Source organism: Bombus terrestris, chromosome 12 (genome assembly GCF_910591885.1).
Source record: "Bombus terrestris chromosome 12, iyBomTerr1.2, whole genome shotgun sequence".
NCBI classification, from domain to species: Eukaryota; Metazoa; Arthropoda; class Insecta; order Hymenoptera; family Apidae; genus Bombus; species Bombus terrestris.
This window is the reverse complement of record NC_063280.1, coordinates 8,597,132-8,622,543: the sequence shown is the minus strand read 5'-3', so window position 1 is coordinate 8,622,543 and position 25,412 is coordinate 8,597,132. Positions and strand designations below refer to the sequence as shown.

Below are 25,412 nucleotides of genomic sequence, written 5' to 3'. Positions count from 1 at the left end.
TAAATGTTTGTCTATTTTATCAGTCTTAGGATTGTACCCTAACCTCTTAAAGTCCAATTTAGAAACGTGTTAGTTACTTAATTGAAATACTTAATGCAAATATACATATCATAATACCTACTTATTTTACATTACGTATTTTACATTCTACGTGTTTTTATAACTATTTATTAGTATCTACATGTTTATATAACCTCCGTATCTTGATTTCAACAATATAACAAGAAGATTGTTAATCTTTGATATACAAAACATATTACAACGTATTATTGTCTGATAATGGAATCACGTGAGTCGCACGTCGTCGCTAGTCTTTTGATTTGACGCGTTATTAACCATCATTTGTACAGGTAATCGGTTTTAATTAATTGTAAAGAGGACCGCGTCGGATAAGAATACGATCAAAATGTTAACAAAGTTGGTCTCAATCGACTAATGTATTAATTATAATGTACTGTACACTGATGTGTCCTTAATGGTGACACAGGAACACGGTTAACGATTCTCTCCGAGATTCTCTCTAGTAGTACGTCTCCATGAGTCACTGGTGACACGATCCTCGTCTTACGATATCGGCTAACCTATATGGCAACGAACGATCTTTTTTCCGCAATTACGTAACGCAGTCTCGATTGCCAGACTAATTATCTGGCAATGGGAAAAGGTAACGTACCGCAAGGTCTTTTTGACATGCAAACGAGTTATTAACCGATCAACGTAATCGACTTGAATTATATAGATCTCCTTACGTTATTTCTTTACGATTACGTACATAGTTTTAGTCGTACATAAATATTACAAATGGCGATCTTCTTTTTAAGGCGATAGATCATTTTGTCGGTTTAAAAAGGACGGACAAAATTTCTTTGCACGTTCCATAAATGCCATAACGTACAACGAAGGACTTTTTTTAAGTTTACGTAATTAACGAAGCTACAGCATTGGAAAAGACTGCGCGTTAGGCTGAATAGACCGTTAATTGAAACATCAAACGGATTTCTCTGAAAATTGTACTTTTTGCTCTGATGATTGACGGATCTTTGGAACTCAGTTATCTGTGAAACTTTGAACTTTCTATGGTCGTCGTCTCTTTGTAAATTTCCGAAATCCATCCCTTTTTTGGTGAAAGAACGAAAACTTTTGTCAGATATAAATAGACAATGTTGTGTAACTCCCAACAGCAAGTAATATTAGGTCACCCGAAAAGATTCTTCCGGTTTGTAAGAAAATAATAGACGCGCGACATTTGTTCTTTTATATTATTTTCTTACTTTATTCTGTTACTACAAAATTAAACTATTATTTCCTTATAAGACGAAAGAAGCTTTCCGGATGATCTGATATTTATAGCAAGCATTAGAATATTTTTAAATTTAAATACGACTGAGAAACTGTAATCGATCTTCTACATTTGACTAGATGATCTCTGATAAAGAAAGAGCAAGGTGTTTCATAATACATGAGGTCCACTTTGGGAGTGGACAGGAGACACAACAGCAATGAAGAAAGTTCACGTCCTATTTCACCTCGTTTCAAAGTCAACAGCTACTTGCGTGTTACAACAATCGGCGACAGTTTATCTTCGTAGAAGGTTCTCGAAATCACCATCCTCAGTTTCTACGCAAGCTCGCAATCGCCGTGTCAGAGAATTTCTTTCAAAAATTCCAGGTGTATGTATGGAATACAATACAGGCGATGAAATGGTTCGATACTTTCCAGTATCTTGCACGAAGGTAATCCAAATTTGTGGATCATCGTGACACGAAAGTGGCTACGATATTGAAACAGGATCGAACAGGACACGCGTCTATATGAACCTTTTTCACTGTTCTTGGTATCCACTGTCGAAGTTGAAACGAAGTTGCGAAACACCCTGTACACTATATAACAGCGTAATAATATAATTATTATAATTCCGAAGGTGGAGAAAAGTTAATAGTTCTTTGAATACCAATGTCTAATGGATAAAGTACAGGTATTATAAATACGTTTCTCGACAGAATACTTATCAATTGTAAGTTACATAAATAATCGTTTAAACGCGTATGAGCTTCTGTAACGCGATTAGTAGAGTTCCTTTCTCGATATCCACTAATTCCCTAGTCAATAGTTTTTACGACGTAACTTTTTATAAATTATCGACGTGATAGGAAAAATGACGAATAAATGAGAGAAGGAGAGAGATTAAGTAGCACGGTAAGGCAACGTATGCTCGGGATCATATATATCACGATTCAATCTAATCGTTGAAAGCGGTTGATGATGATGATCGCGGGAAGGTTGTTCCAATTAATATTAAACGGCCTGCGAAATGATGATATTACCGTACGTGAGCGTATTAACGGGCCATGCACTCGTTACTATGCCCCCGATACACTCGCAGCGTAGGTTCTTCGCTTTATATTAAAAAGATTCTACGCTCCGAATCTAGATCAAAATTTTCTTCTGCTTATTCGCGGCAAATTTTCAAATACTTCTTTTGACGTTACGCTGAAACAACTGGTTAGCACGAGATAGAGAGGTAATTAACGGAATCGAGGATGATCGCATCGCGCCTCGATTATACCGCATCGAGATTTTGCTTTTCTTTGATCTTGTCCTTTTGTCTAGGGAGAACAGGTTCGTCGACCGCGCTTTGTGGTGGTGCCAACGCTCCATTTTAACGTAATCTCCATTGTAAATCCCTTGTCCATCCTTTCTCCTTCCTCCTCTTTTTTTTGATCTTGTGCTGCGTTTTGCAATGTGTATTCGATACCCGATAATTAAACCGAATCGATACCTTTAATTCGATATTACGGGGCAAAAGATTGGCCGTTAACTTCTTGCTACCGAGGCCGTGACAATGATCTTGAAAAGGACGATAGTTATCTATGATATCCGTAGAATATCATCTACCATTACGTTCGCGTGAATTTGTCCGATCTGAAGTAGACAAGAGTAGACGGGAGATGGTTCTATACCAGCGAACATAAGTCGGAAGGAATGAAATTTTGCTTTTAACCCTTTCCTTTCGGAGGAGATAAAGTTCGAACGTGTTTAATCAGTTAGCCGTTGCCACCTCTTTGAAAAGCGTGTACCTAGAATGCGTCGCTAAAAGTAAGCGATAACGGGTATACTCTTCGAACACGGAGTACGTATGGCTGTTATAATATAGAATTAAATTGTAACGAAATGATCGTTTTAGTTTTTAATCTTATTACCGCGAGGGTTCATGATAACGCAAAATATCGCCGTTTCTTCGTGACCAGTATACTCGTGAGAAACAGCTAACTGGTTGATCAAAAGTTCTCCAGTACCTGACAAATTTTCAAATTTTATCTTCTTCTAACATCAGAGGACTCAAGAAGAAAACTTTATCCTACGTTTCCGATTTATCTTCACACGCAGACCGATTTCCTGTAAATCGTCTATCTGCTCTTGTTCGGTTCAGATTGGACAAATTCACGTATACTCGAAAACTCTTCAAACTCGACTTTCCCGAAGCTGAACCTTCCAACGTAGTTTCGTTACACCCGATTTTTGTGTTACCTCGAACCACGCAGTCTCTGTGACTTCGGTCTCGTCGCGAATGCAGAACCATCGGCTATATTATAATAACAGATCTGATTGTGAATGTTTGCATTACGTGCTGTTGTCCATCAAGTTCGCCGGCTGCATTGTTCTGCCACTTCTGCTCTCTAATCGCGTCGAATGAATTACGAAACCGGACTAAGCGTAACGTCTAATTACACAGCAGCTACGCAACGCGTGGACGTAATGCGTAATGAGTATGTTCGCAGAAGGTGAAGTAGCTGTCCCGAGTTCGTTGACCGTGACAACAGATAGGCGGCTCTTACTTTCTCGCGGTGACGAAACCGAGCAGCACCACGGGAAGAGTGTCTAGGCTCTGTGGAGTTTAGACGTAGACCAAGTCGATACGCAAGAAAAAGAAAACAGCTATGATTCGAGCGTGCTTACTTTCGTATTCCAATGTCGCCTCCGAGACAAGAAAGATGCGCTATAATAAGGTAGAGTTACCGGAGTTCATCCAAGTTTCTACGTCTTAAAGTTCAATCTTGAACGTTGCACGGAATAATCGCGCGTCGTTATACGTTTTAAGACACCATCGTCGGTTTACGACAGAGTGACGAAGGAACTAGAGAAAATATCGTGCGCTCTAAGCAAGAAAATTATATGAAAACCGAGAGAACGATTCGAGAATGACTCTGCGATAGGATTATTCGAGTCAGCGAGGAGATATTACGCTGTAAGAACTAACAAGATGAACAACGAAATAATTTCCACGAAGAAAGCAACATACGCTTACTACCGTATCACGATCGTTAGATCGGACGAGATGAAAATGTTAACCGTTGATCGAAACAATTTCTTATCTTTTGACGAGCGAAACTTGTCGTCGTAGAAAAGTATAGTCGCTGATTTATCAATATGCATGTACGATATGCATGATTCTCTGTCAGGCCATCGATAACGGAGCTAAACAGGTCATTTTTCAAACGTACATCGATCGTAAAACTCGTTGATAAGTGGAATTGTCGAATTACAAGGGAAAATTACTTACGATTATTTTGACCCAAATATCCTTCCAACTCAAACAAGCTTATCTCACTCTGTGCCTCCACGTACTTACTCATCGTGGGTCGCGTAACAAACGCGTTGTTCTTTTTTTTTCCCTTTACTCTCGCTTCGTGATTCTGTAGTGAAATTTCGTTGGTAACCACGTGGCCACTGACGCGTGTCTCCCTATTTCTGACCCTGGGCTTCACCTGCCGTTTCCTGCTTCCCCCTACCGATTCATTCATTTTATTTCATCGAGACGTGTCGTACGTTGGTTTTCGTGGTAACGCACGGTGATCGAACGATCCGGTAAAACCGCGTATCGCCGTTTCTCTACAGGGGAACAAGGTGAACGAACCGAACCATTCGATCGTTCTTCTTTCACCGATACGGAAATTCTCTGCTCGATACGTTTTAACTCCATTAATTAAAGGCCAAGCAGCGAAATAATATCCGAAAGTACGACACGGCGGAGATAAAAATCTGATCGTAGTGTCATAAGATACTTCGATTTCTTTGAATTTTATAAAACTGTAGAATTTAGATGACAGAGATTGTAAAGTAGAAATTATCCAGCAGATCCTTGGAATTTTTTTTTTTTTTTTTTTTTTTTTTAATATATTCTAACGTCGTATCACCTGCGCCTCTGTGATTATCAGCAACGTCGATGTGAACAGAGAGAGAAAGAGAGAGAAAGAGCTAAAGCTAAACGACTATGTATCTTTCGGAAAGGTGAAAAAGCTTGAGACTCGATTTCTATCAGAGAGATTTTCACTTGGAGTTCCTTCGATCTATGCTGTTTGTTACGAGAAATCTGCGAGAGATTGTATCCAAGCCGATTTAAAACAACGTGATTGACGGTGATTTAAGAAACGCGGATGTCGCAGATCGATGGCTTGCAGGTTTTCTTTTCATGATTACGGTATGAATTTAATGGAACTCGATAACGCCGATCGACTAGACAGAAATTATAAATGAAAGATAAGATAACGTCGACCCTTAATAGATTAAGAGCTTTCGATTAAAAATGCACATTGTGTTATTGATAAATAGAATTGTAGTGTAACGATTAAGTATTTGTCACGTGGCTGTGGCTGAATTTCTAACTCATCCAAAATCATTGTTTCAGCGCAAAGATACGAACGTGTACACTACAAATGTGTCAACAGCCACTTTAATCCGCAGAATGTTACCACAGGCGAAACGCAGAGGAAAGATATGGAAAATAAGAAAGAAAAATGTTGGATTATCGGTATCTATCAATAACTGTATGTCAGTGTTGTCATAAATTATTGTAGCGGGCAACGCGTAGGACACGAACTCGTACAGATTAGCGTGATGCAGTCGTGGTTCGTGTTTCAAGGATCGATGCAAGGATCTACCGGTTACTTTTACCGTTACGATACTCCTAACGGGATGCTGGGAATGCGACGCGGCGGCGGAGTAAACTAGCCGAAAGCATTGCCTTCTCTCGCGCTTTCTAGATCAGCCACGCGAATGATCGTTCGATATTTGCACTTACGAATTCTCCTTTGAAATTATCCGATCGACTTCTAAAAAAAAAAGAAACAAAGAAAGAGAAATAAAATGGAATAGAAGACAGAAAAGAAGGTACAGCGATTAGCAAATGAAAAAGTCTAACTGAAACGGAAGAGAAAAGTTCCCATACATAATCAGTTTGAGTCGCTCATTTGGAGCATTAATACTTATTAATGCACTAACTTGTCGCGGCGTTATGCTATTCAGGGTCATCGATAACTGGTAAGCAGTGCAACGTGATTTAGATGTCTTAGGTAGCGAGGAAAGCGCTTTGCGTTTGGAAATATTTTACGATATGCTATCGTCCTTAAAGTTTGTTACTATATTTGGAAACTATAGAGTGTAGTATACATACGTGACTTTAAATTATCTCCAAAATGTAATCTGTACTTGGTAGTATGAAATCTAGAAAAGATAAAACGTACGATTACGTAATTAAAGAATATTTAAAATATCATACGTATAGTGTCTGGCGAAGGTATTTAAACTTCCACCGTAGAAAACTTTTACGTCTATACGATGTGTATGTTACATAGAACATTTTGAAATTTCATTAACGCTATTAACGATTGTCGAGATCGTATTGGTCAAGTTACATTATTCTTGTAAAAGATTTCTACGAATATTACGCTCATCGACTATTATATCTATTTGTATACGTGTGTGAGCTGAAATTTGTTGTAAAAAAACCTGGCGCTGTATATATATTTCACGGATGACTTACAAAATATAACGATCCAGGAATATCTGTAAATTCACCGTAAGCTAGGATCTATTCTGAAAATGTAACACTACGTTTCACCGAACGTGATAACTCGGTACACACGTTGTTAATCGTATTCACTTTCCACGAAAGAAGTTCTAGCGGCTCGTTCATGCCGATAAAAGTCATTTACCAGCGATTTCGTCGAGGTGAACGCGCAACGTGTCGCTCGAGAGCGCACCGCTTCGATTCGCGTGGGCGTTTTCAAAATTCTGTCACGGTGGCTCGTACTTTGTGCGACAACGGTGCACCGGTACGTGACGACTTTTGTTCGATTCAGTGACTGTCATCCAATTAGCAGAACGATAAATCCGAAAGGATGTGTCTAGATTATTTTTCCACCACGATATTGTCCGCTGTTCAGGATTGCCAATTCCAGTTTATAGAAACAAGATTCTCTTGCCACTTCTTCTTTTAGCTAGTGCACGAAAAAAAAAGAAAGGCAACTGAAAAAACAGGTAAGATGGCATTCCTGTAACAGCTTCGGTGAGTCATTACGACAGTTTAGTACCGTGCGTCTTTTATCTATCTATGTCCCATTTCGTGATAACGATCGATAAGAGTCGAGAAATTTCGAGCGGGCGCATTCCAGCGTAATCAAAGAATTCATTGAATAACGACTGCGGTTTTATAGTATTCTATCTTTTTTAATACTTTGAGGACCGTATGCTCTGGCATAGCATATAGCCTGAACTCGCGCGTATTTTTGATGCGATTCAAAAGATTCAAACAGTCGCTCGGAAAGTTTCTACCGATTTACGTACCTTTAGTGAATTGTATAGGTGGCATTTTGTTGCCCACAACCTTCCTCCATCTTTCGCGCGACTCGAATGTTCCATCCTTCCAGAACCTCTCAGGTTCTTCGGGGAAGAACTTTTCAATATGGTTTTTTATGTCGACCGAAGAGTTAAAAATCGGTACGAACTTTCCGAGCAGCGTTTAACGAGTATAATATTTTATTAAAAATCAATGAGCCTATTTAAAGATACTTCTGCCAACGTTCTTTAGTGTGATACGCTTGAGAACAATTTCCCCGATGCAGAGTTACTAAGCAAAATTTATTATTCTATTAAATTCCTTAAAAGTCGGAACGAACTTTCTCAGCAATCGATATTATATCTAATACATTGATAACGGTTTCGTATTATTCGACGTAAACACACTTAACGTAAAAACACTTTCACGATATTTCGTTTATAGCATCCATTGCATTTTTTTCACTGTTTCATCTAACGGTAGTTAACATATTTATAGGATGCTGCACAAAGTGTGTAAGACGCGAATTGTTAGTCCGCAAAGTGTTAACACAGTCTTATAGCGTCTAACGTAATCGCTTTTTAATGGGTTTTTAAACGCCTGGTACTTGCTCGTCATTATTTATAGGGATTTGCGTGTCGGTTTAGCATGGCGTGATTTACTAAATTCGTGTTGAATCAATGGAACCTTGCGTCCTTCGTCAGGTACCTTTTGCACGGGTCGGTCGAGGGTCATCTTAAGTCTTCGTCGAACGGCTTTGACAGCGGCACTTATGCTGCTTCTTCTATCAATAACACCGCGCGAACCAATTTCGTTCGTTTAATCTAAGGCGGAGTTGTTCTTCTTTGCAGCGATCGATCTATAAATTAGACGTAGCGGATTGCTTTGGTTTGTTCGATTCGTTCGACCGATCTCTATTCTAAAACGATAAGAGACAGTCTAATTATATCAGGATAACATTATTCTTCATTCTTTTAATACGAAAGAGATAACGTATCGTTCTCTTTTGTTTTTGTATACAGTGCTCGCGTTTCGAAATTCAGAAAGCAAGATGCTAGAAGAAGTTAAACTTTGCTATGCCGTTTATTTCCTACCTGGAAAAACGAAGCAAACGAGCAAACAGTGGCTATGCAAATTATAACTACACATCCTTATATTTATCGTAGAATTTACATTAATTAATTAGATCCAATGATATTAAACTTCTTATCGTCTAGCAGCACTAATTACAGTGGCAGTTGTGTGGCTACAAAAATTTGATACTGTGAAAGCGAAACGTACAACTTGATAATATGATGTATCATTGGAAGATGAGCGCGTTAATTGTAGTAATAATATTACTTTTCGTAGCCAATTATTCCATTTACGCGAATAAATAATGTACGTTGAAAAATTCTTTCTACCAACCGCTGCCAGGAAACTGAGTATCATGATGTTTCTTTTCTTAGCATAGCGATGCCATTCGCGTCGTGGCGTTCGTGCGGATTTCTTCTTGAATTCGTAATCTCGCTAGCGGAAATCTCGGAAGACTGCTCCTTTCACCGGAAACGTTCCTCCGTTTTCACAGGTGAAAGTTGGGCGACACGTTGAACGAATTTTGCGAAGGAAAATTCCGTTTGTCGTGCTTCTCGTTATAGCAGTTTCTACGCGATTGCAGCTCATGCGAAACCATTTGAATTATGCGCACTGGTTCAAATGTGCCTGTTGTTCCTTCCACCGTGTAATTAGTTTAACTAACTCTTTAGAACTCGAGTGGTGAGATTGATGCCAGCAGAGAAGAAGATATATCGTGGCGAATATGTTAAAATGCGTATGATCGTCTATCCCTGCGGGGGGAAGTTGTAAATTTCGCTTTCATTCAGTTTGTTTCTTTTTACGTCGTGATGGCCATAAAGATACATATTTAGGTGATAACAGATCATGTTGTAAAGCCGTAACTAGAGCTTGAAAATATTTTCTATTTTATTTATCAATGGCTGTCGCGAAATTTTCGCGTAGGCTGTTTTATCGTGTTTGCAAATTTATAACAGGATTTTCAAATGTCGATAATTGTCAATAATTCCCTCTGAAACGCTCCACGTTCTTTCCTGATTTTCTTGGACAATATCGACACAAATGCACGCTTCGATTATATTTCTTCACGTACATACCTCTGGTAACATGATTATTTCTTTGAAACGTATAATATATAGAGCGAAATAGTACGATCGTTCGATTTGTAGATACGGGACAAAGCAAACATTACGTTACCTTCAAAAATGTTGCCAAAATGTTCGAGACCCAATAACGTTAAATTAATAGAACTTGCAGTCAGAGTACGTAAAGTAGTACGCAAATGCAAGTACGTATAATTCTGTGAATTAATGCATTTGTTTCACATTGTTCTCGTTTTAGAGCGTAAGCCGGTATGGAGAATCAGCAGGTGTGGGTGCGAGACCCTCAAGAGGGTTTCATAATCGGCAAGTTCATGGACATGGTAGACGGAGATGCGTTGATCATACCATTGGATCCGAAATATCCGCAACGCACTTGTCCGCTGGACGAAGTTTATCCTGCTGGAGAATACACCAAAGACGTTGAAGATAATTGTAATTTCATCATTACAACTCTCGTTCTTACCTCCACGATTTATCATTTGGCTCTTTCTTTCGTATTCGAACGTGTTTCGAAACGATCGGATCAAACGTTTAAATACCATGGGTATTTATCTTCGTAATTTTGTTTACGATGTACGGAAAATTGTGTTATGTTGGGTTCATTGATCAAATGGGGTTTAGATAATAAGAAATGCGTTTTACGATATTCACGCGTAAAGGGGAAACACGAGCCACGGGGGTTTCCGTCAGGAACGGAAGTCTTTAAATGTCGCAAGTGACTCTCTCTTTCTCTGTCGCTTTACAACGTCTATCTTCACGGGTTTGCTCTGTTTTTCATATTCTCAGGCGCTCTGATGTACCTGAATGAGGCCACGCTGCTCAACAACGTACGAACTCGTTACTTCAAGGATAGAATATACGTGAGTAATTGCGCGCAAATTGCGGTGCACTGTTCGAAACAATTGGCAGATCACGTACCTAAATAGCTCGATGTCATATGGGACGAATGCGCTTTAAACGAATAATAAATTATTACTTTTAAAAATGTTGGATATTTCAGAGCAAATCTGCTATTGGTATTTTCTCGTCGTTATACAGTGGCTATAACAAAACAGTCTTATTTTTCAACGAACCGTTTTTCTATCAGATTCTATGAATTTCGTGAAAGTACTTCTTCTAGTCACTGTATGTAATACATCATGATTAAACTGATGATCATACTGATACTCGACAGACTTACGTGGCCAATATCTTAATCGCTGTAAATCCATACTGGGAGGTCAAGGATCTTTATTCTGCTGAAACGATCAAGGCTTATAAGGGAAAGTCTTTGGGAGAAACGCCACCTCATGTTTTCGCTATTGGTACTCTTAGTTTTCACTATTGTTACCAGATGTTTTGGTCATTTGGATTAATTTAAACATTCGCTTTTCCTTTCACAGCGGACAAAGCGTTTCGAGATATGAAAGTACTGAAGCAATCACAAAGTATCATCGTTTCTGGCGAATCAGGAGCAGGGAAAACCGAATCTACCAAGTATCTGCTACGATATCTCTGTGACTTATGGGGATCAACGGCTGGGCCGATCGAACAGAAGATTTTAGATGGTACATTCTAGAAAATGGACGCTATACTATAATTAAACACGATCGATCAATTATATTCATTGCTGCATTTTCATACATTTAGCTAATCCAGTGCTGGAAGCCTTTGGAAACGCAAAGACCAAACGAAACAATAATAGTTCTCGTTTTGGTAAATTCATGGAGGTTCATTTCGATTCGAAATGTCAAGTGGTCGGCGGTTACATTTCCCATTATCTGTTGGAAAAGTCGAGAGTGTGTCTTCAAAGTCCTGACGAGAGAAACTATCATGTCTTTTACATGATGTGTGCCGGAGCCCCTCCAGAACTTCGCGCGAAACTTGGGATTACGAGGCCAGACGATTTTCAGTATCTAAAGAATGGTTGTACGCAGTACTTTTGCAACGAGGAGTCGGAAAAAAAATTGAACGATGCTCAAAAGAGTCGCGAACAGAGCATGAAAGGTACCTTGCACGATCCGATTTTGGATGACGTTGAAGGATTCAATGCCATCGATCAAGTAATTATAAATATTATAATTAGTATTTAGAGTTAGACTATCAATAGTTTAGATTCTTAACAGTCTTAGCTTTTTCAAGATCTTTACAACCGCGCAAATTACTCGAATTTATCTATTATGAAAAATAATTCAGAGAGTAAAATATTCTTTCGTTGAAAGATTGATAATTATATTTTACCTCTTTTTGCTGATTGGATAACTTTCTAAATTCAGGAAAAAGCAACGGTAATTTGACAATTTTTTGATTATTATCAAACCACCCATTCATTTCATGCAATTTTTGATTTTACTAATCTATTCATGTTTAGTTACAAAATGGCTTTCCTCCATCCATACAATTTTTTATTACACGATTGATTTTGATATTTATGTATTTTATATACATTTTTTAGTACAGTGGTGATTAATTGCATTTTTTTTTTAATTTTCACTTTTTACGAAGGCTTTAACACGTCTTGGTTTAACCGAAGCGGAAAGAATGGAAATTTATACAATGGTAGCTGCGGTACTCCACCTTGGGAATATCACATTCGAGGACAATCCCGAAGATACGAAGGGCGGCTCTAGGATATCCGCTAACTCTGAGAAAGCAGTATTAATGAGTGCGAAGTTATTGGCTGTTGATCCCGAGGAACTCAGGCAAGCTTTGGTTTCGAAAGTAATGCAGACTAGTCGCGGCGGTATCAAGGGAACGGTCATTATGTAAGTTTATATAAAAATCAGAAATAGAGAAACAAAAAGAAAGTTTAATAACTGACTGAATACTTTTAAGGGTACCACTGAAAGTCTACGAAGCCAATAATGCCAGGGACGCTCTGGCTAAAGCTATTTACAGTAAATTATTCGATCATATCGTAGCTCGTATCAATAAGAGTATTCCTTTTAAAGCTTCGAGCTATTATATTGGAGTTTTAGACATTGCAGGGTTTGGTATGTGTTATAATATTTCTTACGCTATCCTTACTCCTTCAATAAATTTATGATCCCTTTTTTATTATCTCTTATAGAGTACTTTAAGGTCAATAGTTTTGAACAATTTTGTATAAATTATTGTAATGAAAAGTTACAACAATTTTTTAATGAAAGGATCTTGAAATACGAGCAAGATCTTTATGCAAGAGAATCGCTTAATGTGCCGAAGATATCTTACGTGGATAATCAGGACTGCATTGGTAAGTTTAATTGTTAATTCGTCGTTTCATTGCCTAAACAAATAAATCTCTTTTCTACATATTCAATTTTTAGATTTAATCGAATCGAAGAACATGGGGATTTTCAGTCTCTTAGATGAAGAATCAAAATTACCAACTCACAGTTTTGCACATTTTACCAGCGAAGTTCATCGTGTTTGGAATGGTCATTTTAGAATAACCCTACCACGAACTTCTCGTTTGAAAGCCCACAGAGAATTGCGTGACGATGAAGGATTCGTAATTCGTCATTATGCTGGTGGTGTTTGTTATCAAACGGTACTTCATCTGTTATATGTAGTATATCCTATTTTTGCTCCTGCTCTTTATAGAAAGTATATTTATTATTAATATGATACGCTATATTGTTATGCTTTCTATATTTGGTACACTTTCTATCTCACTTTCTGACTTTCTTTTCTTTAAGAAATTTCTAGCAATTTTTCTCATTTTTAGAATCAATTCATTGAGAAAAATAACGATGCTCTACATGCTTCCTTGGAAGCATTAATTCAAGAAAGTAATAACAAATTTCTAAGAACACAGTTTACCAATAATTCTCGTCAGAAAGGGAAACTTACTTTCATCAGTGTAGGCAGTAAATTTAAAACACAACTTGGGGAACTAATGGATAAATTAAAAAGCACTGTAAGAGAATTACTCACATTAGTCATTTTAATATTATGCTCTTTTTAAGTAGATAATCAGGTAGCAGGTAAATTAAATTTTTCTTAAAGGGAACAAATTTTATTCGCTGCATCAAACCGAATAACGAGATGGTGGCTCATCAATTCGACGGTAACAGTATTTTGGGACAGCTTCGTTGTTCTGGAATGACGTCTGTTTTAGAACTCATGGAACATGGCTATCCTAGTAGAGTTCCATTCCAGGAATTGTATAACATGTACAAATCGTATCTTCCGCCAGAATTGGCCAAATTGGAGCCTAGATTTTTTTGCGAAGCGTTGCTTCATAGCTTAAAATTGAATAAGAAAGATTTTAAGTTTGGAATTACCAGAGTTTTTTTCAAACCTGGGAAGTTTGCTGAATTCGATAAGATCATGAAATCAGATCCTGAGAACCTAAGGAAGTTGGTAGCTAACGTAAAGAAGTGGTTACTTAAGTCTCGGTGGAACAAGATGCAGTTTTGTGCGTTATCTGTGATCAAATTGAAAAATAAGATCATCTATCGAAGACAGCACTTAATTATTTTACAAAAAACAGCGAGGATGTACATAGCTAAGAAGCAACATCGTCCTCGCATAAAGGGAACAGCGAAGATCGAGAAGTTGAAGACACAGTTAAGTGGCATGGAAGAAACGTCCGAGCAATTGAAAAACCGTGAAAAACCTATGGGCGACATTAAAAGACTGCAGAGGGATTTGAATGCGGCTATTGAGAAAATAAAGATGAATGAAAAAATAAAACCAGTGGAAATCGATTCTTTGTATACGAATTTGGTGAACCAGGTGAACAAACAAATGGCGTTGTTGCAAGATATGGTCGAGCAACAGAAGATTGCTGAGGAACAAGCAAGACTGAGGAAGATCCAACAGGAGTTAGAACTCGAAAAGCAGAGAAAAGAAGAGGATGAACGGAAAAAGAGAGAGGAGGAAGAAAATAGAAGAAAGAAACACGATATCGAGATGAGAAGGAAGGCAGAAGAGGAGCAAAAGAAAAAGCAAGAAGAAGAAGATAAGAAATCTGATGAGCTTCGCAAAGTACATACTTTATCTTTGACAATTAGTCTTTTCCCCGTTTATTACTTATGTACTGATATGATTACATTACTTATTTATGTAGAGTTCTCTTAATGTAGCATAATTTGTCAAAAGTGTTTAATACATTAACATTACATTTTTTATCTGCTCTGAAGGCACAGTTGGAAAAAGAAGCAATGGAAAACAGCAAATATCGCGAGTTATTGGAGCAAGAAAGAAGGGATCATGAATTGGCGGTCAGATTAGCTCAAGAATCGAATGGTCAAGTCGAAGATTCTCCACCATTTGTGCGAAGGTATCGTATCATGCTTTGCTTTCATTCAAATTTAAGCATTTGGAATCTGTTATTTCATTTTTTTGATACTAATTGGAGGAAAGTAGAGCGAGCTACAATGGATAATAAACAAATTTTGATTAAATGAAATGTAGCCAAAATATAACGAAATTAATCTTGCTGATCATTCGAAGAATTTTTTTGAGTGAAAAAATATGATCTTATTTTGTTAAATATGTACATATAGCGGTTCCGATGTACGAGTACCATCAAACAACAACAGATTAGCAAGGTATTGTAAAACTCGTTGAGGTTTACTGCATGCACAACTAACACTTACTAATATTTTGTAACTAATTAACTAACATATATTTTCTTGTAATATTAACAATATTCGATTTCTATTGTTTCTGAATGGGTAATATTTGGAGATTTTTTAGCATGCTAACCATTGTTCGTATTTTGCAATTAAGGAATGCACAATGATATTTCTGATATACATACATGCAAGCTTTAAGAGGAATTTTAACAAACAATCCCCCCCGTTTTCTTTTCAATATAAAATATGTTAAAAATAAGCATTTTAAGTATAAATATTTAATGTTTTAATAGTGATAACGTATATAGCATATGTTAATTAATTTCGTTTAAAAAAAATAGATCGGAGCAAGTGCGCAATAATCAGGCAGCTATGGCCAATAAAAAATACGATTTATCTAAGTGGAAGTATTCGGAATTACGAGACGCTATAAACACATCCTGCGATATCGAATTGTTAGAGGTACGCGTCACTTCTATAGAATTATCAACTGACTATAAGGTAAATAAAATGCAATAAGAATTATTATTGTGTAATTCTTTTCTTATAGGCTTGTCGTCATGAATTCCATCGAAGACTAAAAGTTTACCACGCGTGGAAAGCGAGAAATCGCAGGCGAACAACCATGGATGAAAATGAAAGGGCACCAAAATCTATTATGGAAGCCGGTAATACATACAGACAAGTTTATTTATCTGAAAATCAAAGACGAAACATTCTGTATTATATTAATATATTTTAATGTTTCTTTCAGCTGCCAAAACCTCAGTGCCTCAAATGAAACAGCCTATAATCGGATCATCGCAACGATATTTCAGAATTCCCTTCGTACGACCAGCTGCATCCGGTCAACAAGATAACTCGCATACATCTTGTAAACGAGGATGGTGGTACGCTCATTTCGATGGTCAGTACGTTGCCAGACAGATGGAACTTCATCCTGATAAGGCACCGATTCTGTTGGTGGCAGGTAAAATCCCTAATTCATTTTTATCTATTTATTTTTTCTTTACCAGCTATAATCTTATTTGTATACATCGTCACATAATAGTTAGAATCACTGCATACAATTATATTATATGTTAGTTAAATCTTATTTTCAAAGACACCACATTCGAAGAGAACAAATAATCGTGCATATTCATTATGGTAATTAGAATCTTGAGCAAAAATTAATTTTTGTGAAGGTATTGATGACATGCAAATGTGCGAACTGAGCCTAGATGAGACTGGATTGACGAGGAAACGCGGAGCCGAGGTATTGGAACACGAGTTCAATCGTGAATGGGAGAAACACGGAGGCAAACCATACGTACCTCCGTGTGATCGTAAGAAATGAAACCATTCCATCAAACAGGCGAAAGTAGTTTTAATATAGATCTTATAAATTTTTGTATTAACCCACTTTGAAAGTGAACCCATAGCACAGTGCCTTAGAATTTGTGCCTTACTCGTTATACAAAAAAGGCAATTCTTTGGAAAGCACGATATATTGATTAATATTATCAGTTATAAAATTTTTCATTTGAGAAGTGTAGGGAGATAATTGCATCTACAGTGAATTTAAGGATGAGTGGACGTATAATACATATACGTTTGATGCCTGGTGCGATGTGATATATACACAATATTTCAATTAGCTATTTGAATGATCATGTGGGAACAGGATTCTTAATACGATAGATTTAATTGTTCAGTATTCGAAGTCAGTATAAAAATGTGTTAACAATTTTTGTAATTAAAAGGAAATTATTCGTAGAAAAAAATAGATCTCATTCAAGTTGAACTTATACCTTTCTTTTTAAGAAGGAAAAAGTATGTATGTCGATTTGCCTAATGAAATCAATTTATGGTATTAAGGTTTATTGAAAATCGATGAACTTTTAGTATATAAAATTTCTTCATATTTTGTAATGGAAAAGGCTCATGGTTCCTTCGAGTAATATACAGCATCGTTGAAAAGACTATCTTCTATTATGTATAAGTAATTTTACTTATTTACAAGATATATTGTTGCACATTTAACGCGAATTGTACGTTCGTTTTTTTAGTAGATATAAAAAAATTCATGAAATATATAATATGCGATCAATTATTCTTACAAATAAATAACATTTATGCCATTTTTCGTTTTGTGTTAGGGTAACATCGTGTATAGTTTCTAATAAAAATATTTGTACTCGTAGCAATATATTAGTAATGCTAAAATAAAAGCTTAGCTAGGAGGTACCCAGACACAATTATTTTTCTCGAATTCTCTGGCAACTGCTAAACAAAGATGATCTTGATAAGATGCAGACATCACCTGGAACACAATTATGGAATGTATCATAAAGAAATGAACATGGAAAAAACATGTTAGAAAGTCTGAAGTTTGGAATTCATTAATTACCTGAAAACCAAGTGGTATTCCATCTTTATCGAAACCCATTGGTATCTGCGTTGAAGGTGCACCTGTTATATTAGCTAGAATGGTATAAACACTGCAATGTGCTTCCCACAACATCGTTTGTGGAAAACATGCTGTACGACACCAAGTTGGACATATTAGTACTCCATTATCTTTTAACATAGTCTGTAAGCAGCATAAGAAAATATTGAAGACCTACTCGATACAAGCATATATAAATTACGTCTTTATTACTTAAAAGAATTATTAATCGTACATTTATTTTTAGAGTAAGTTCTGCCTTAATCTTTTCATAATATGCTATACGTGAAGACGGCAATAATCCCTTGCGGTCTAGGAGCATTTGCATAAGCGTACGCATTGGTGTATATCGTGACAATCCTAATAACGATTTTGTGAATTCTATACCAGCTCCCTTAGGTCACAGAAATAAAAAAGAAAGTTACAATTTATTAGCTTGAAAAATAGAAGCCAGAAATATACATGCAATAGAACAGTTTTAATTATCGATATTTGAATTATCATTACACTTGAGCCTGGTTCCAGTATAGAATCAATATTCATGCTTCCAAATGTGGATAACATTATGTAGCATATATTTTGGAGCCATTCTTGTGGAAACTGGAATGCAATATTTGAATCTTAATTATTTATTATATTAATTATATTACTTATTTATTAGATTTCGAAAATTTGGCTTCTTTTTAGATTTAAATTATTATAAGATTTTTACTTCTTCCACGCTAGCGCCTTTCGTTATTAGATACTGCTTGGCTTTGTGAATTGTCTCCTTTATTTCTGATGTTGTCGATCTAATACCGAAAATGCCATTGACGTTATCGAAATAATAAAATTTTAAGTTTTTTATATCGACTGGTTCGTCGAAAAGTGGAAGCAATTTGCATTCGGGTGATGCGGCCAACACCTTCATGCTCAAGTAAAGATCCTCCACGTATCTTGCTAAGGGTCCCATTGTTAACATGTGTTTAAAGATAGGATCGTCAGCTAGAAAGAAATGTCCATCGAGAGGAATGGTACCTACAAAGAAACAATCGTGTAGAAATATATGTATATACATACATATATCCCAACAAGTACGTATAAATTCTGAAAGCAATACCTGCAGTAGTTTTATGAGCAAAAATACCAGTGAAGAAACTTGGTATTCTTAGAGATCCAACGAAATCCGTTCCAATTCCAAGCACAGATGCTCCTGAGCTAATTAACGCACTCTACAATCAAACAGATAATAAAAATAATTCAGTAAAAAAATATTTAGCAATTGAATAAAGGGTGAGAATTCTTTTGCGATCATATAGACACTTTTATATATTTTCTTATAATTCACGATTTTATTGATTACGCTATATACAGCATATAGGAGCATTAAATTACTGTAAACGTAAAAACTCGGATGATCTTAGCGATTACCTCGCCCCCTGACGATCCCCCTGGTGTTTTTCTCGTGTCATATGGATTCATTGTACGGCCAAACAGAAAATTATAAGTGTCCAGAGATAGACAATACTCGGGAACGTTGGAGACCAACAAAATAATGGCACCAGCGTTTCTAAACGTTTGAACTATATATGCGTCTTCTGTGGCCTTCGTGTCTTTCTTGAATACGCAACCACAGGTAAAGCTCATTCCTAATTTAAACGAGAACAAATTTCGATATTACGCTCGATCGCCTTTTTCATCATATTAGAAATATATTAACTACAAACGTTATATTATAATTTATTATTTCTTTCATAGTAGCGAGGGTCTACGGTTTCAGAAATTCTTATGCAAGAATTTGGTCATCCGACAGTGTTTAGAATACAAACAGTATCAATGCGAAGATAGATCGAAGGGATCGATGGAGTATTAAAGAAAATAGGAAAAGAGAATATTTGTAAAATTTGTTCGCTGGGCTTCTTAAGCCATTTCAGAATTCATAACTTCGAATTTTTACGCTCCAATCTTGCTTTCGTTTCAAGGAACATAGGGATTTTTAATATCTTACGACATCGCGCGTATCAACGACGACTTCTACATGTTCAGTGAGAATAATTTACTTCGACCTTGATTTGTGTATCGTAAAAGTTACTTAATTTATGTTAATTAAAATTCTATTGATGAACTTCGACTCGTAAAACGAACATTGGAATAAAACATCAGCGAAGCTTCGTCAGATGGTCAAGAAACATTGTTACCTTTAACCGCGCAGGATTCCTTTATGGACATCGGCACACCATAAAGAGGCTTATTCTTTTCCAGTTGCTTGGCAGTCATGGCTAAATCACCGCTCTTCAGTTTTGCGTCACACATCTTTGATTCTTTTAGAGCAGCTTCAAATCGATCTTCTATTACTGCGTTTATGAATGGATTCACTTCTTTAATACGCTCGATATATGCTTCCACTATTATCTGACTACTGAGCTGTTTTTCAATAAAAAGAAATTACAAAAGTTGTGAAGTAATTCAACTATTAAGGGCCAAACGTTTCATAAACGCAACATTTCACGAAATTAATCCCGTTTCATCTTTTCTCTTTCTCAATTGATTAATTGAAATTTATATTAATTTTATGAGAGGAAACTCTAAATATTTGTTTCGTATCTTTCTCGCTAATACTTTGTTCTTTTACTTACAATTCTATGATTCTATAAAGATTTCGACAATATCAAGATACTTACAGCGCTATGATAGTATAAAGAATTTACATGTGACTCTATTTTGTGTAACGGGCAATTCTTTCTATCATTATCTCTTTCACTTAGATCTTAGATCACTTAGATCATTTATAATTTTATTTTCCAGAGTATTCGAGAAAATTCAAGTATTTATGGTATCGGGATAAATTATTTCTTCGAATCGTGGGATTTATCTGAAAGTCGGGGAAAAGTGAAACGAAAACCACGGGTTCTTTTTGTCAGAAAAAAAACAAAGTAAAAGGTGGAGAACAAAGCAAATTTAAATTACTTCGTTTAGGCGCTTTTAGTAAAATGTTCCGTTTACCTGACGATAAGAAACTTTAATGAATTACATGGCAAAGTTCAAGTGGAAATATCAGAGGAGATTTTAATTTCAATGAAGATAATTTAATTTATTATTCCGATGATAATGAGTGCAAAGAGCAAAAAGAAACGAAAAAATGATTAGAATAAATATGACATTGTGTATGAATTAATCAGAACGAAATCATTTCTAGTAAGTTCCTTACTTCTCTGTTTCTGATCTTCCTGGCTAGCGTGGTTGCGCTTAATTTCAACACTGGATTTTTAATTGCAGGTATACTCGGCTTTTTCTTCCTATGAATAATCATGAGTAGAAGATGGTGAATATTGCCTATCGCTTGTATAAAAATTATTAGTAGGTCGATGAATAGCTCTATCATCTTTCCTGCAATAGGAAACGTTATTTATTAAGCTGCTGTTTTAAGCTTACTGGGATAATTAGAGGAATGGAATGACTTTTTTTTTTATAGCATTCGATTGTACTAAACTCGATTTTTTCGAAAACTAAATCTTAAATGAACAAATTTTATTCAAAATTTCGTTCGTATGTTTTCATAAGGGATCATTCCATGCCCGCTTGTACGTGTTATGCGACCTTTGTATAAACATGAATATTATATTGGGTTGGCAACTAAGTGACTGCGGATTTGTCAATACCAGCTATTGACAAATAGCTAGTAAATCACTTAGTTGTCAACCCAATGTTATTACGCTCTTATATAAATTCTAATTACATAAGCTGTTTTTCGGCTGACAAGTTCAGATAAACGCATTTTTTATTAGAACATATGCCCATTAAAAACAAACATGTACGTTTAAGTCTCTCCTCTTATTTGACTCACGCGTGACATATTAACTCACACATTTGCTAGTTTTTCATACTCTATCGACCTGTCGTATTTAAAAAAATTAATAAATATTTAATGAATAATATCATAAAGTGTATATTGTAGGTTAAATTAATTTCTCTTTGCGATATTTTGCATCATATACATTGGGTACTTCCGCTTCGCGTTGCATATTTTAAACCGGATAATTATTTTTTTAAGTCACCAATGACATATTCCGATTTATCAGACATATTTGACACGCGATTTACATCTTCGCGGGAAGCTTGTATTTTATAGACCATTTTTCTATAACTTCATGATTTACGTAAGAGAGTCGAACGATTCGTAGCCCGTAAATTTTATTTATAAATTTACTTGCTATTTTTGTTACCAAAATTGTTTCGACCATAGCGGAGAATTTACTGGTTCTAATAATTTGTCACTTATGATTCGTGAAATTTTATTAATAATATACTTGAACAGGGCGAGGCAAGAAAGAAGAAATATAGAATATCGCGAGCTTGTAAATGTTTGATCAAAAAATTATAGAGAAGAACGATTTACTGTAAACATATGGACAGGAATTATTGGCCCATCCTTCTGTCTACAAAGATAACAACTGCGACACGTTTGCAATTTTTACGCTCCCATTTCCTAAACGACTTACGTGACAGATTACTATACACCATGGCATAGTCTTCGCTTCGTTGATTTTATGCACAATGGTACACTGTCTCGTCATAGCCGATTGGTACGGCAATATTTGAATGAAAAATTTGGATTACCGTGAATAGAATGCGCACCTGCTCTTCGCGCGTGGTCCCTCCGTTTATGAGACTCGATGAAGAGATTGTTTATTATTCAAACAAACAGATTATATCCGTTAAACAATTACAGCATCTGGTTGAACGTGGTCTTTACGATACAAAATACAAAATCACTACGTATTCTTGAGCAAGAACTTGACAAAAATAGAGATGCGAGGTTGGGACTGCTTAAATAGGCAGAAAGTAGAGAAGAAAAAAGGGGAGAGAGAAAGGAAGATATGAGGAATACATATATAATAATGGACCCGGGGCATTTACGTAGATAGACACGTCGCTACATCAATACGTCGTGAATAAAATTAGTTAAAGAATTATTCAAACTTTAACATTTTTTCCTAGGAGAAGTGCTTGCGACTCGTAGTTCTTTTCAAGCTTCCGTTCCTCGTGACGAGTGGGATATATCGCGATAAAAAATGTTTGGAAATCATCGTCAAGATCAATTTTACATGAACTTCTCTTTATTACAAATCTCCATCGATCCAGAGATATAAAATCGCAAATCGGTGTTTTTTACGCTTACTTTTTATACACCCTGTGCATACAGTCAATTTATCTGAGATTTCGCAATATATGCCCGTAAAGAAAAAACATAGCAACATTGAAATATAGTGCAGTCTTTATTACGACATAAATCACCAGAAATGTATGCTGTTTTCTCGTCGCGTCAACGGTTTTCTTATAAATATTTTTCCTCGTTGCAATGAATGCGCAACTTGCACACAATCTTTGACTTCCACGTTTCTTCCTTTTTCCTGTACGTGGTACCAATGTATTCGTTACGTGATATCCGATAATGAGCTTGGAGCTTTTGGTTCGTAAGCAATTATCGCTCAACTACTCTAGAAAGGAAATAAATTATTAAGGATACTGATAACGAATATTCATGTGTTAATTTACAGGTCGATTCCCGTTGAATGAACATATTTGCAAACAGTGTTCTTGAACATGGTCAGACAGTGGGGTTCGAACTTTAGACTAATACGTGAATATTCGTTATCGGTATGCTTAATAATTCTTTTATTTATCTCCTCTGTAACGGTTTTCATCGTTTAATTGCGATAATAAATAATACGTTTAAATAATAAATAATGCATATACAACGTAATTAGCTTCATGATAATTATTAGTTACATTTTTATCAGTATAACGTGATGGACAGTTGCGTTTAGGAAATTTTTCTCTCTATATTCCATTGTTTCCTCTTAAATATTGATAACCTTTGTTAAATGAAATGTGAATAGCATATCAGTTTTTTATTACTCTTAACAGATTATTATAAACAGCCGATGTATCCAAAGTTAAAACAAACTTAAGGCACTTGTTATGTTGTAACTGTAATTGTTATTAGCGACGAAGAATAACGCGTCGGACCAAATATGCAGCCATTCAGAGGCATATAATTTGAAGTAAATAGTTTTTTGGCAGATAGACGAGTAAACATCATATGGAGGGCAATTTCTTCTTTCTTTTTTTTATTAGCTTTATGTTATATAGCGACTTAGTATAGGTTTATGTTATTCCGTTGTACGATTTGTTTGGGCCTTTTCATTTTTAGTTCTTTAAACTCTTTAATTTCCTGTATTTTTGTATACTTTGTTATATTTTTTAAATCTTATTTATTTAATCCTAACGCGAACAACGTGCAGCGTATCGTGCTTATCGTCAATTTTGTTTACTATTTTTGCTATTAAAAGATTGCTATTTTCGTTGCAATTTTTTTGGAAACAGTCTAGACATTTGTTAATTATTTATGCAAGCAAAAGATCAGAGGAAACATTAATTCTCTCTACTCGAAAATTCCATGAGGCGATTTTTGGTATGCTGTTATGGAACGAATAGGCAGATATAATGTTTAATCTACGGTTTTTCTTACAAAAGGTAGCACAGGATGCTTTATGTCTTCAAATGTCATAATCTTCTTGTTTACGGCTGTTTTCATGTTACGAATTCATGTTATGAATTCTTGTGCACGCTGCTATTTAAGCTGACCCACTTTCGTTCATGTAAGAAGGTATGCTCGCGCACAGGGATATTTCGGCTAATTTTTAATTGTCTATAACTAAAAGGCAAAGTCCAAGATGCAATTTTTTATCCTTGATCTTCATCTCATCTTAGCTTCAAGAATCACCCCTTACATTTTTTTAACTTATAACCGAACACTCTGTGTACTTGAACGTGGAAGAAATCTTGGTTACGGATGTATCTTAAACTAATTAACGTTCTGTACATCGATGCATCAAGTTATCTTCTAAAAGGGGCAATCGGGTAAGTGAAATACCCAGGAAACTTTAGGAGAATATAATAGCAGTTTGAATATGCAATACATGATCAATATGCATATAATCATTTTTACGCTCGTCACAAGGTCAGTCTAATTTCTTAAATTGAACGATAAAAGGTACTCGAAGTACTTGGGATCGAAAAATGGAGAGGTTCAGAGGATAAGGAGAATAATTAAAATTAAAATACCTTTTAAAGTAATCATTTTTCGCCTCAAGTACCTTAATACATTTTTGTAGAGAATTAAAAAATCCATGGGATGGTGCATAAAAAGATTTGTTGTTCAATTGAAAAAGATAGCCGTGGTCTTCGCTTTTCATCGAAATAAGATTATTTTTGAAATTCTTAATTGTGCAATTAATCGGATTTCTCAATATGCAAGAAAATTGTCAGTTTTAGCAGAACTTACCTTGTTTTCTTCTTCTACCAAATGAAGATCGGTATTTATCGAAAATATACAAACTTTGACACAAATTCGAATAAAACAAGATTTTCACTTTCCTTATTATTAAATAACGCTCTATAAACGCGTCATTCTTAAAGTTCTTTGCTTTACGATCATCAATGAATGAATCGATTGAAGTGAACTGACCGACTTCGATCGACTTTAATGCTCTTCCGACAACTGCTGTGACCGTGTTACACTCAAGCACAATCTCAACTGTTCTTGAAGACGTCTTTTGCTGTTCGTTATGCGCTCTTAAATGAAAATGGTGGAATTTTATCGTCATCCACTAAATTATGTA

General features: G+C 35.9%; 2 protein-coding genes across 7 annotated transcripts in view; one reads left to right on the top strand and one right to left on the bottom strand.

Annotated features, from left to right (window-relative positions):
* The window catches only part of LOC100644340 (myosin heavy chain 95F), a 21,266-nt gene extending 3,577 nt beyond the window's left edge, over positions 1-17,689 (top strand). The window contains exons 2-19 of one of the 4 annotated variants that reach the window (XM_048411026.1): positions 10,010-10,203; positions 10,558-10,631; positions 10,946-11,075; positions 11,154-11,318; positions 11,401-11,813; positions 12,027-12,038; positions 12,256-12,515; positions 12,586-12,743; positions 12,821-12,985; positions 13,059-13,282; positions 13,460-13,651; positions 13,741-14,724; positions 14,880-15,019; positions 15,246-15,290; positions 15,659-15,779; positions 15,868-15,985; positions 16,072-16,287; positions 16,505-17,689. In XM_048411026.1, the coding sequence (XP_048266983.1) occupies positions 10,023-10,203; positions 10,558-10,631; positions 10,946-11,075; positions 11,154-11,318; positions 11,401-11,813; positions 12,027-12,038; positions 12,256-12,515; positions 12,586-12,743; positions 12,821-12,985; positions 13,059-13,282; positions 13,460-13,651; positions 13,741-14,724; positions 14,880-15,019; positions 15,246-15,290; positions 15,659-15,779; positions 15,868-15,985; positions 16,072-16,287; positions 16,505-16,656 (3,750 nt within the window). In that variant the 5' untranslated portion in view covers positions 10,010-10,022 and the 3' untranslated portion in view covers positions 16,657-17,689. Of the gene's footprint in view, positions 1-10,009; positions 10,204-10,557; positions 10,632-10,945; positions 11,076-11,153; positions 11,319-11,400; positions 11,814-12,026; positions 12,039-12,255; positions 12,516-12,585; positions 12,744-12,820; positions 12,986-13,058; positions 13,283-13,459; positions 13,652-13,740; positions 14,725-14,879; positions 15,020-15,245; positions 15,291-15,658; positions 15,780-15,867; positions 15,986-16,071; positions 16,288-16,504 lie in introns of those variants that run through there. The other 3 variants (XM_048411027.1, XM_048411028.1, XM_048411029.1) reach the window with 3 other exon arrangements.
* On the bottom strand, positions 17,273-25,412 carry LOC100650536 (fatty-acid amide hydrolase 2). Of its 3 annotated transcripts, XM_048411036.1 has the most exons (11): positions 25,076-25,218; positions 24,856-24,978; positions 20,936-21,114; positions 19,926-20,151; positions 19,159-19,376; positions 18,848-18,959; positions 18,461-18,765; positions 18,256-18,348; positions 17,984-18,142; positions 17,710-17,892; positions 17,273-17,622 (listed from the first exon to the last, which is right to left on the bottom strand). In XM_048411036.1, the coding sequence occupies exons 2-11, from the start codon at positions 24,932-24,934 to the stop codon at positions 17,533-17,535; spliced, it is 1,644 nt and encodes a 547-aa protein (XP_048266993.1). In that variant the 5' UTR covers positions 24,935-24,978; positions 25,076-25,218; the 3' UTR covers positions 17,273-17,532. The 3 variants fall into 3 exon arrangements, with proteins under 3 accessions (XP_048266993.1, XP_020721443.2, XP_048266994.1); XM_020865784.2 differs by lacking the exon at positions 24,856-24,978 and having other exon boundaries at positions 25,076-25,412; XM_048411037.1 differs by lacking the exons at positions 24,856-24,978; positions 25,076-25,218 and adding an exon at positions 22,363-22,519.

Excerpts from the sequence above, each read along its gene's own strand:
- LOC100650536 (XM_020865784.2), bottom strand. The coding sequence starts at position 25,397 with ATGACGATAAAATTCCACCATTTTCATTTAAGAGCGCATAACGAACAG. Across the intron at positions 20,152-20,935 it reads GGAAGATCAGAAACAGAGAA|CTCAGTAGTCAGATAATAGT; the intron begins GTAAGGAACTTA and ends ATTGAAAAACAG. Across the intron at positions 19,377-19,925 it reads GGAATCCTGCGCGGTTAAAG|GAATGAGCTTTACCTGTGGT; the intron begins GTAACAATGTTT and ends CGTTTAAATTAG.